The following is a 12,157-nucleotide window of genomic DNA, read 5'->3' as shown; positions in this document are numbered from 1 at the left end:
ACTGCACCATGAACGGCCTAGCTCTCATTTAAGCTCATAATTAGTTCATTCAGCTGAACAGATAAACACAAACAACACACAACAAAAACAGTGGCAGGAAAAGGATTTATAAACTTGTATTTGTGTCAACACATCACGTCTGGTCAGCATAAAGAGTAAAGGTATTCATGGACCAGTGATCGTGGCATATTACTACTAACCAAACTTCTTCCCTGGAGTTTCTGTCTCTGTCGTCCAGCAGGTTCTCGTGGATCGTGGCTGCTGATCCGTGATCCTGCACGACGTCCACTACATATATTATTACTGTCATTATTACTACCATATCTATTACTGTAATCATTTTTATCATTCATTGTCATTTTTATCATTTGTCATTCATTCATTGTAATTGTACAATATGTTTGTGTTGATTTGTCTGTACACGTGACATCATTGCACGTCGTCCGTCCTGGGAGAGGGATCATAGCCTATATACATAGACGCGGCCGCATTGAGGGTTTGGTCGTTGTCGCGGATAACGGTAAAACGGCCCGCCGCCCATGAATTGGGGTCGTGGCAGAGCATTTCTGCCCCTAAACCTATATAACAATGAAATGGACTGAACTTCAATAAAAGCGCCTTTCTAACAAAGTTCTTGTTCAAGGTTTTAAATGTTCTTCTTATAATAATATATATAATATAATATCTAACACCATACAACACCACACAACACACACACACACAACACACTAGCCATAAATATACCATTATATATGTGTGTGTGTGTGTGTGTTGGTGTGGTGATGTTGTTGTTGTGTGTATTACACGTTTAAGTGTGCTCCTTTATTTCAGAAAAAAAACCCTCAATCTCACATCGTACATTTCAGGATCTGGTTTTATTATCGACAACAGCTGAAATGTTAAATATAAATATTTCGATATTTATCATCACAGTAACAGTGTTACACACATTAGTAGCTGTAAACACTCAGCATTAGAAAAATACATACGTTGGTTTGGTGCTTACATAAGGAGTAAACATTTATAATCATCACTTTAAAAGTTACATACGTTGTTTCTGGTGCCTGTTTGTTTCCCAGATATATTAGTGTGTGTGTGTGAATGGGTGTATAAGAGACATTAACTTAAAGAACTTTGTAGAAAGGCGCTTTATGAAGTTCAGTCCATTTCCTTGTATTAGTTTACGGGCAGATCTGCCACATCCAATATGGCGGCGCCGTTTACGTACGATTCAGCGCTCAATGCGGCGTCTATGTATATATGTCTATGGAGGGATCCCTCCTCTGTGGCTCTTCCTGAGGTTTCTTCCACCTTTTTTCCCTGTTAAAGGTTTTTGTGGGCAAGTTTTTCCTCACTCTAACCGAGGGTCTTTAGCTCCCTGGTCGTACGGGCTAATCAAGTAAGACACAGTGAGCTCTCTATAAGTGCACAGCAGTCCTCAGATGTACTATCTTTCCATTGTACGTGAACGCAGCACACTGGGCGGCCCGCCCTCGTATTTTTATCCTGCCGCCGCCATTTTGCTTCAGTGTTTAACGCCGCTGCGGCATCACCGAGCTGGACGGAGTCTCTCCTAGACAACACACTTTTTAACTCTTTTTAAACCTGGTAATTAACGCTGCATACTTCACTACACTACATTTTAAACCATTACAGAGTGAATACCACGTTAATAACAGAAGAAACAGCTGTCTTAACGACATTCAGCTGCGGCTAACGATAAGGTCGCGACAGACCGTTGGTTTCGGTAGGCCTCTGTTATGTAGCATGTGAGCTAAAATAACCCGTCACTGCGTCACGTGTTGAGAATAGAAAAACATAAAAACATACAGTGTAGTTAGCCAGGCTAAGTCACTCTGTTTGTTCTGTTTAGATAACGTTATTCCAATGTTTGCCGATCGCTGTACAGTAACGCTAGTGTCGTCTTATCTCTGCTCGTAGTTCGGCCCAGCTAGCTTTGGCCTACTTTTTATTAAACCGTAAGTATGTGATTGTTTTCTTGTCTGTCTTGGTTTTTAAGTTTCACTTTAACGTTGCCTATCTTGAGCCAGCATATTTGCCAAGAAACATCCATCCTAGGCTCAGATATTATAGTCGCAGTTTAATAGCTGCTCTGGCTGTGGCTCTAGGAAAAGTTAGTTTTTCTAAGTTAGCGTCTTTGTAGCTCGTTATTTCCGTACAGGTGCTAGTTAGTTACGTCAGAGTGCACCTAACCTGACCCTTAAGATGGAAGCCAGAGCTGCTGTTCATGCCGACAGTCAGTGTCCAACTACAGCCTCCATGTCTAGATTAAATACACCGCCCACGATTGCAAAGTCAGGTGTTCTTTTTTCTAGATCAGATACTTGAAAGATAAAAATGTGGGCTGATCATTCAGCGTAGTGACAATGAGTTTATCCACTAAGCTGTTCTAGCCAAATTCTCAGTCTTGCTCTGGAGTCGTTATTGAGATCATATTTGTCTCATGATGCTGTACCTCTTGTGTGGAAATGTCTCATTTGTATTTGTGCACAACTGTCTGTCTCCTAATAACCCTCTTTCAGTTCCCCGGGGAGTGTTTTTCATTGATTTGTAGGTTTAAAACCATCCACTTGGCCCTTTGTGGGAATCCCTGGATATGGATAGCTTGTCCCCCCCCCCCCAATGAGAATACATTGGCAGAAGATTTTTTTTTCCTCTTCAGCATTGGTAAACAACAGCTGAAAATTTCTAGAAGCTTGAATATCCTGCCCTGCCATTTTTTTCTACTGTATCACTCAAATGCCACCAAGTGTGCAGAATGTCTCCAAGCCCAAGAAGAAACTGAGGATGTTTTTCCACCCACCGTCCCACTTTTGTCCCCCTTTTTGCCACAACAATATAAGCATTTTTGGATCTTTTTTTTTTTTAATTTTCTGGCTGTTTATGTCCCCCTATTTCTTTGCTTCATTGGTTATACCAATTAATAAAAAATAATAAAAAAAAATCCCCAAAAGGACTTTGTTGCACCCACCATCAGTAATGTTTAGCAGTCTGGCGGAGATAAAGAGTCTGAGAAAAGGGATGTCGTAGGAAGACAAGTGTCTCTGGGCGACCCACCCCCCTTTTCCTCTTATCTCACGGATCAAGTGTTCCTTCAGGACTCCATACCGCCTCGGAGACACCCTACCAGCAGTGCACTCAAGAGGGAGACAGCTTCTCAGCCACCTCAGGTAAAGGTGCCACAATGCTGAAAGCAGATGATGTGATCACTTTAAGATTAAAAACAGGTGCATGGTGTCCCTGAATTTAATTCTCAGAAAATAACCATCACTAATCAATCATGTCACATGTTCAAGAACAAGCAAAAAGAATCAAGTTAATACTGTTAAAATTGGTGATTGATTATCCACTCGAGAGTATTGTCGGACCTCCACACGTAATACAGGCCATCGCCTGATAAAGAACAGTTCCTCAATCTGTTGCTGTGTGTCAAATAGAGCCGAGTTCACACTGAGGACATTTGTCTGCAGCACTGTGGTTGACTGAATGTACACTTGGTCTTTTGGATCAGAACTATACTGCTGCCTTTAAATGACAGCGCTAACTCTCCTCTCTCCCTAACTCCAGTTTTACATATCATGCTATCTTTTGCATTTATATTTGCATCCAGAGTCCATTTCGATAAGAAATTCCAGTAAGAATCCCAAATGTACAGGCCGGAGCAAGTCTTCCTGTTGTGTGTGTGATAAATAAAGTTGGGGTAGGATTCTTGGTACATGTGCAGGCGTGTCAGAAAACTTGTGGTTTGATGTCACGGAGGAGGATTTCTCTCTCATGTGTTGCTGTGGTCTGTGTTGTCAGGGAGAATCCTGTTGGCCCTGAAGAGAACCAGCTGCTGGGTTTAAAGGTTGTAACCTCATCACCTCTGCCACTCAAGACGCATACCAGCACTACTATGACCAACCATGGAGATGACTGCTACTTCTTTTACTATTCCACCTGCACTAAAGTAAGCTTGAGTACAATGCTCACATATTCACACAGTGTGAGTAGAAGGAAAATCTCTAACTGTGTTTGATTTATCGTGCAGGGAGACAGCTGCCCCTTCAGACACTGTGAGGCAGCTATGGGCAATGAGACTGTCTGCAACCTCTGGCAGGAGGGACGCTGCTTCCGTTCTGTCTGCAAATTTCGCCACATGGAAATAACAGTAAGCAAAAGTGAAACATTGATTTAAACATTTTTAGAGATATCTCCTTCAAGCTTTGCCCACTTGAGGCTGTGTGTGTCTTGAATGGCCACTACCAAATGCCATTGCAGGAGTCAAAGAGACTACAGCCGGCAATATCGCACGATTATGCTTGAATTCACGAGATCTCGTGCATTCGCGCGACGCTCTGACGGCGGAGACGCACCTGAGCGCATCACAAACGAATTATGTGTGAGTTGGCGGACGGCTGAGTACGCAGTCGTTCCGGAGTGGAGCCGTTCTGCAGCCGTTCCACATGCTGTATATTTTAGGCTTTAATGCTCTGTAAAGGCAATCACACAACAAATCAATATGCTACATTACATTAGTCTTGAAAGTTTGGAAAATGCTTGTTTTACCTGTTGATCAGGTCATCATATTTCCTCATGTGTTCCCTTGCCGTTCACTGCTATATACATCCTTTGTGAATCACTTATTCTGGAAATTATCAAGTATCCAATGATGCAGATGAAAACATACAATTAAAGTTATTATGAACAGCTGGTGAAATAATCAGTCCAAACATTAACATGAACAGTACTCAGTTTAAGGACTGAAATGTGTGTAGATGGTTGTGCAGGGTCCTCTCTCTTGTGTGTCTAACTGCTTGCCTTGAAAATAAAGGCTGATGAGAAAAAATAACATGTTTATCATGCTCATGTAGATCCTGAAAAGTTCATAAATAATTACATACATGTGTTAAGGCAAATTTTTTGCCCATAGATCTGATGGAGCCGTAATCAGGCCACCTCCTCTGTTCATGCACTTACATGTTGTTTATGTCTTTCATCAACAGAAAAACCGTAAGGAGATACGCTGTTACTGGGAGAACCAAGCAGCTGGCTGCCAGAAGCCACACTGTGCCTTCTTCCATGAAAAGCCCCGCTACATCGATGGCATGTTTGTCCCACCTGATAAAAGTGAGTGGACTTTGTCTAAGAACATAAATTCTTAGACAAAGTACTGTAGAGAGTTTTAAGACCATTGGGACAGCTGTCTTTGAGCTGAGTTTAAGACTATTGGACATCCAGCTGTGAAGGACGGTGATTATGAGTGTGATCCTCCCAGGTGTGAGCAAGAATGAGGACCAGCTGCATGAAGAGCCGGCTCCCCCACCACCTGCCCCTCTCCCAACGGCGGCTAATCCCCAGCTCAGAGGTGTCATCAAGACAGAAGCTCAGGAGCCGGTACCGAGCCCCACCCACCCACCAGTGGTGATTAATCCAGCAGATGATGACGAAGATGAAGATGGTGAGCTGGCTTTTATCTTAAAATGGCTTCTTTGTGTGTGTCTTTTATTCCTCGTTTTTAGAGAGGATATTCCTTATGGTCTTCATCATTCATGTGTCTTTATGTTTTCAGACCAGTTCTCCGAGGAGGGAGAGGATGGCAAGGTCGGCCCCTCCCCTAGAAAACTATCCAAATCAGGTGAGACTGTGAGGTGGGACTAAACTTTGGAAACATAATTGATCAAACTTGTCACCAAAGCTGTACTAATCCCAGACCCTGTGTTTGTGGTTTTGACAGGTGACTCCCTGAACTTTGGAGTGAGCACCCTGGAAGAGATCCGGCTGAGGAAAGCTCTGAAGGCCAGCATGAAGAGAGCTGGTTACCCCATCCAGAGCGCTGACAGCTCGACCAACAGAGAGAAAGAAAACATCCGGTCACTTTTTCAACCGCCTCTGTTCGAGGCAAGAGACGGTAAATAGCGGCAACATTTAGATACCCAATTCTTCTCGCATTCTGTTTCCAGAGTTTATCTTTCTGTCTGATGATGTTGTGGAATATGACTTCTTGTCCTCTTGTCAAACTGTCAAATCATGGGGTGTCATTTAGCTCAGTTGGTAGAGCACCTGCCCCATGTACAAAGGCCCAGTCCTGGTCACCGTGGCCTGTGGCTCTTTCCTGCACGTCATTCCTCATCTCTCTCTCTCTCCCCACATTCCTGTCTATCTTCAGCTGTCTCTATAAAATAAAAAGCTCAAAAAGGCCAAATCATATCTTAATATATATTCATATATCTTTAAAAAAGCTGTTAAATCATTATTACTGTCCTCTTTCAACCTAGGCCCACTTGTCTTTGAAGAAACTGTGAGACCAAGAGGCAGCGTGGCTGAAAGGCTTGGAAGGAAGATGCCCAACAATGGTAAATTTACATTCTAGTTACACTTTATCATCAGATCTAGCACTAATAATGATGATGATAAGAGTACAGAGTAGAAGCTCATGACTTGATCTTGTTGTAGATGTAACAATGGGAGAAGGTGTCCCCCTGAAAAGGAGTCTGGCTGAGCGTCTGGGCAGAGTTATGGACGAGGAAGAGCCATTAATGCCCCCTCAGAAAGGTGAGAATCAGGTGGTGTCGTTTAGCTCAGTTGGCAGAACATCCAGCCCATGTACAAAGGCTCAGTCCTTGCCACAGCAGCCCAGGGTTCAAATCTGACCTGTGGCTCTTTCCTGCATGTCATTCCCCATCTCTCTCTCTCTCTCTCTGTCTGTTCACACCCTCTATTGCTTTCTGCAGCTTTAAAGCCTGTTAGGGAAAGACTAGGCCTGTCTGCTGGCCCTGCTGCACTCATCCAATCAGGTAAGAAAAAAACAAAAACATGATAAGCTCATATTGTTGGTTATTTAGTTTGCATTGATTAATCATGCACATTGATTCCTCCAACAGTCCCAACAGCTGAGGCCAGCACAGAGTCAAAGAGGGCTCCTGAGCAGATCCGCATTAAAACTCTGGAGGAGATCAAACAGGAGAAAGCAGCAAAGTCTCAGTTGAAAGAGGGCCCTTCAGTCATGGCTCCAGAAATCAACAATAGCAATATCAAAAAAGGCATCAAGAGAGCCATCACCATAAAAAATGACTCTGTTGGCCACATCAAGACGTTCTCTGAGGTTCTTCATGCTAAAAAAAGAAGGCAGGAGGAGCAGAACCACAGCCCAAAGAAGAAGCAGAGTGTGGAGAAAGCTCCAGGCAAGAACCAGGGAGAGTATGACACAGCCGGGCCTGGTCCTGAGACTACCAACATAGCTGGGGTTAGAGTGAAGACCCTGGAGGAGATCCGCAGAGAGAAAGCAGCAAGGCTTCATGCTCAGCAGGCCGTGGAGGCTGAAAACAAAAAGAGCTCTGATACTGAGGAGAACGGTGCTCAGAAAGCCCGCCTGCTGCGCATCAAGAAACCGGACGCTCAAGGTAAGATTCCATAGTTTGACATATTGAACGAGCCAGTCCTCGTCTTTCACACAATGTCTCTGAATGTCTAACATGAATTTTCTGTTGAACTCAGCAGGCAGCACCACAACAGAGAAGAGTTCTGAAGGGACAGAGAAGCCTCTGAAGGCTGAGGTATGCGCTCTAACATATTGCACTGTTGCATCTGGTTGCTTGTTTTTCTGCTGGCTCTGGTAGTAACTTTCCGGTGTCTTTCTAGACCAGTGTTGCCAATGGAGACTGTGTCAAGGTCAAAACCTTCGAGGAGATTATGCAGGAGAAACGCCTCCGCAAGCAGGAAATGGAGGAGCAGGCCAAAGGCTCCCCTCAAGCAGAATCATGTCATAAACAGACAGCTGGAGGAACCCTGAAAAGGAAAGTTCCTGCTAGAGTCAGCCTTACACCACCAGGCTCTTCATCACCTTCCTCCACCACGCCGGCTCCCAACATTACCCTCTCCACCCAAAAGGTCCCTGTTCGTAAACTCATTCCTTTCAAGCCTAAGGCTGCTCCACCTCTCAACAGCAACACTACTCGTAGTACAAGAGGCACTGCTGCTGTTACCTCAGTCCCTGTGAAGCAGAGCTTTTCCCCACCGGAGGCAGACCCCGAGTCCCGCTCACAGAGCCCCAGCAGCTCGAGGGAGGTCCCAGACAAAAACACAAGAAACTCCACTGCACTGCCACCAGCTAAGCAGACCAGAGCAGCTCCTCAGGGTCCCTCTGTGGAGTCCCCTACCACCGAAAAACAAGCGAACAACAATCACAAGACATCCCCAGAACACACTACAGACACCAAAGGTAGCGCACCTTCATCTCATTGTTCATATTTCATCGCACAGGCCGAGTTACTGTTCAAGCTTCAGGCAGCTCACCTCAGAGTACAGTGTGTTCATTACACCTACCTGAGTGTTATTATCAGCTGTCTGCACACTCCTGGTTTCCTCAATGTCACGTCAGTGAGAAACAGTTTTTATTTTTTGGGTTGAGACATTTAGAGAAACCTGATTGTTTGTCCATATAACTGGACTTCAGACTGAAGTACATGGGCGTAAGAAATGCTCACCACAGGAAAGAATGAAGGATTCTTTGATTTTAAATCATTCAAACATGACTTCCTTTTCAGTGAGGCCCAAGCTGAATGTGAAGCCCTCTGTCATGGTGAAACCGGGCCAGAAGAGGAGGGGGGCTGAGCGATCTGCTGTCGCTGCTGTGAAACCTCTGAACAGTGCCTCCACAGTGCCGGAGGAGCCACTGCAGGAGAAAACATGCAGAGACAGACAGGTAGGTTAATGTGATGTAGCTCATTTCATATTTGCTTATACACTCCCATATCTGTCCTAACACAGTGACATTTTGGGTTACATAGTTTGTCTAAGTCTTCTGTCTTCAGCTAATTGTATTGTGACATCTAATGTCATCTAATCTAAATGATTAGATGACATTAGATGTCAGGTGCTGTTAATGACCTCCAGGCTCTTCTGTTGACAGGTTTTCCCGTCTTCCAGTGCAGAGGCTCAGCTGAGCTCTGCAGTTCCCCGTAGTCCCAGCACCTTGTTGGACTTGGGCTCCAGCTCCAGCCCACTGAGAGAGGACCTCCAGACTGTCCCGGTTTTCAAACAGAGTCTGAATCAAGAAACCAAGCCTGTCAGTGTTGCTGCTGCTAGAGAGGCCTGCACCGTCCCCCAAAGGTGAAATTTTTATATGTTCTATAGATTTTACCCAACAGTCAAATATCCCTTCCTAAACTTCTTGTGAATAGTGTTTGACATTGACATATTCTCAGCGACTAAATAAATAACCAGCCCTTTCTGGATATTTCAGCCCAGTCCTGAAGACTCCCACTCAGCCCAAGTCACGGAGAACGAGCGTAGCTGCTTCACGCACCGCCTCCACCTCCAGCGCCGCCGCCTCCACCTCAGCTGTGGATGACTTCGAGGAGCTGATAAATGAATTCACCGACGACCATCTGGAAGATGAAGATGTGGACCCCGGCATCGGAGAGGACGACCTGCTGCAGGAGCTGTCAGAAATGATCGACAGCTGAGGGCTTCATCGTGCACAATCAACACCCCGTACCAACTCATCACCCACAACCTTGTCTTATGACTCTATATTTACAAGAAGTAAAGACCATCACCCACTACCCACATCACTCTACCATCAAGTGTTTCAAAAAGACTTTCTGTCTGTGAAGCTCAGTTTATTTTTAGCTTTTAGTTTCATATTTGTTGTTCTTTACATCGTAGACATCTTTTTCATTCCCTGCCTTGACGATCGCGCGATGGCCAAGGAGTTATTTTGTTTTCTCGTCATCCTTCACAATCATTGTGAAACATTTCAGGTCCTGAAAAGAGAAAATGAGTCAATCTCTGGTGCTGGGAGACGTGGAGAACATGAACTCTGTTGGTCAGGAGTTCCTGGAAGTGAAATGTTGGGAATGATGAACGTGTCATTGTAGAGGGGAGTCACATCAGTGTGTATACTGTGTATGCAAAGGAAAGAGCAAGCTGAATATAGAAATCATAAATACTGCTGCACTTACAGGAGCCTGCCCCCAGCTATCTCTGTTTTTATATGTGAGTGAACAAGACTGCTGATTTTCCACTCGGATCTTATGGAGTGCACCTTCTGCCTGTGACTGTCCTTCAGTGTTTTTATAATCTTTAAAATGTGTGTATTTTTTTAACCTGTTCTTTTATTCGGTGAGCAACACTTTAAAACAACTAGTCTGGGATAAATGCTCTCTGGTCTTTATTAATGAACACCTCAGGGATTGTTTTCTGATGTTTCTATGTTATTTCTATGACAAACACTGTACTTCAGTTCAGCCATACTGTCTTCAGTTGTCTTTTTCTCTTTCTGTGTCAGCATTGGTTTTATCAGTGTGGTCTGAGAAAAGATCGACTTCTCTTCGGTCTTAATACATGTTTGCTCTGCCCTGACCGTTTCCCACAAACTTACTGTTCAAAGTGATGTGTACAGATTACTGTGTAAATAAAAAATGATTTTAATGACCAGCTGGATCAGTGTTTGACTGATGATTAAATGGAGATCAGTTGTGTCAGTAATAATGTATGGGTGCGACTGGGCCACAGTCAGATTTATTTAGACATTTTATAGTTTGTCGTGTTTTTGTTTTTTTTTTAACTTTTTTAATTTTCGTTTTGAGACAGCAAAACAAATACTCATCAATAGGGCAACATATGACCACAGCTTTCTGCTGTCACAAAAAAGATAACATGTAATACAAGACCATACACACATACATTCATACTTGTTATTGCTGGCCACTCACTGCCAAAATATATACACTGCTCAAAACAATTAAAGGAACACCTTGAAAACACATCAGATCTCAACAGGAAAAGAAATCATACTGGATATCTTTCCTGATATGGACTGGGTAATGTATTAGGAACGATCATTAATGGAAATGAAAATGACCAACCTACAGAGGGCTGTCAAAGACATCCCCCTGGGGTTCGCCCAGGGCGCAAATGTGGCCAGGATCGGTGCTGCCTAACGCAGAGCCGGCTTCCGTCGTTCACTTCAAAGAGCCGGCTCTTAGAACCGGATTGTTCGCGACCGACACATCACTATCACTGAGCTCCTGGACAGTCTGAGATGCAACCTGGCGGCATCGGATTGACCGAAACATAATGACCAAGAGGTGTCATATTCGATTTTGGTCAGTTGCGCATAGGGGCCAGTCAATGGTATCAATTCCATTATCCTCCAGGAACTGCATGCATACTCTCGCTACATGAGGCTGGGCATAGTCGTGCACCAGGACCCACTGCACCAGTGTAGGGTTTGACAATGGGTCCAAGGATTTCATTCTGATACCTACAGTAATAGCAGTCAGGGTGGCGTTGTCTAACCTGCAGAGGTCTGTGTGTCCTTCCAGGGATATGCCTCCCCAGACCATCACTGACCCACCACCAAACAGGTCATGCTGAATGATGTTGTAGGCAGCATAACGTTCTCCACGGCGTCTCCAGACCCGTTCACGTCCATCACATGTGCTCGGGTTGAACCTGCTCTCATCTGTGAAATCACAGGGCGCCAGTTGCAGACCTGCCAATTGTGGTGATCTGTGGTAAATGCCAGTCGAGCTCTATGGTGCCGGGCAGTGAGCACAGGGTCCAGTACAGGACGTCGGGCCCTCAGGCCACCCTCAAAACGTCTGTTTCTGATTGTTTGGTCAGAGACATTCACACCTGTGGCCTCCTGGAGGTCTTTTGTAGGGCTCTGGCAGTGCTCATCCTGTTCCTCTTGCACAAAGGAGCAGATACTGGTCCTGCTGATGGGTTAAGGACCGTCTACGGCCCTGTCCAGCTCTCCTAGAGTAACTGCCTGTCTCCTGGAATCTCCTCCATGCTCTTCAGACTGTGCTGGGAGACACAGCAAACCTTCTGGCAATGGCACATATTGATGTCCCACCCTGGAGGAGTTGGACTACCTGTGCAACCTCTGTAGGGTCCAGGTACTGCACCATGCAACCAGTAGTGACACTGACCCTAGCCAAATGCAAAACTAATGAGTAATTGGTCAGAAGAAGATGAGCAGGTAAAAAATGTCAGCAGCCTCCACCAGTAAAACCATTTCTGTTTTGGGGTCGTCTCATTGTTGCCCCTCTAGTGTACCTGTTGTGTATTTCATTAACACCTAAACAGATGAAAATTATTAACAACCCCAGCTACTTACCTGACCAGATCAATATCCCAGAAGCTA

The 12,157-nt window shown here is 44.6% G+C and overlaps 1 protein-coding gene across 3 annotated transcripts; it reads left to right on the top strand.

Moving 5' to 3' along the window:
• Positions 1-1,480: 1,480 nt before the first annotated feature.
• On the top strand, positions 1,481-10,444 carry zc3h11a (zinc finger CCCH-type containing 11A). Of its 3 annotated transcripts, XM_010753075.3 has the most exons (18): positions 1,516-1,608; positions 1,942-1,979; positions 3,120-3,191; positions 3,823-3,970; positions 4,052-4,171; positions 5,007-5,130; positions 5,279-5,461; positions 5,573-5,638; positions 5,738-5,911; positions 6,279-6,356; positions 6,457-6,555; positions 6,735-6,797; positions 6,885-7,403; positions 7,498-7,556; positions 7,642-8,221; positions 8,547-8,704; positions 8,912-9,111; positions 9,245-10,444. In XM_010753075.3, exons 4-18 carry the CDS (start codon positions 3,917-3,919, stop codon positions 9,465-9,467), a joined length of 2,700 nt encoding a protein of 899 aa, XP_010751377.2. In that variant the 5' UTR covers positions 1,516-1,608; positions 1,942-1,979; positions 3,120-3,191; positions 3,823-3,916; the 3' UTR covers positions 9,468-10,444. The 3 variants fall into 3 exon arrangements, with proteins under 3 accessions (XP_010751379.2, XP_010751377.2, XP_019119117.1); XM_010753077.3 differs by lacking the exon at positions 1,942-1,979 and having other exon boundaries at positions 1,481-1,608; XM_019263572.2 differs by lacking the exon at positions 1,516-1,608 and having other exon boundaries at positions 1,615-3,191; positions 7,501-7,556.
• The last annotated feature ends 1,713 nt before the right edge of the window (positions 10,445-12,157 follow it).

The sequence above is a fragment of the Larimichthys crocea genome, chromosome VI (assembly GCF_000972845.2).
Source record: "Larimichthys crocea isolate SSNF chromosome VI, L_crocea_2.0, whole genome shotgun sequence".
Classification (NCBI taxonomy): domain Eukaryota; kingdom Metazoa; phylum Chordata; class Actinopteri; family Sciaenidae; genus Larimichthys; species Larimichthys crocea.
The sequence above is the reverse complement of the archived record's forward strand: the minus strand, read 5'-3'. Positions and strand labels throughout refer to the sequence as shown.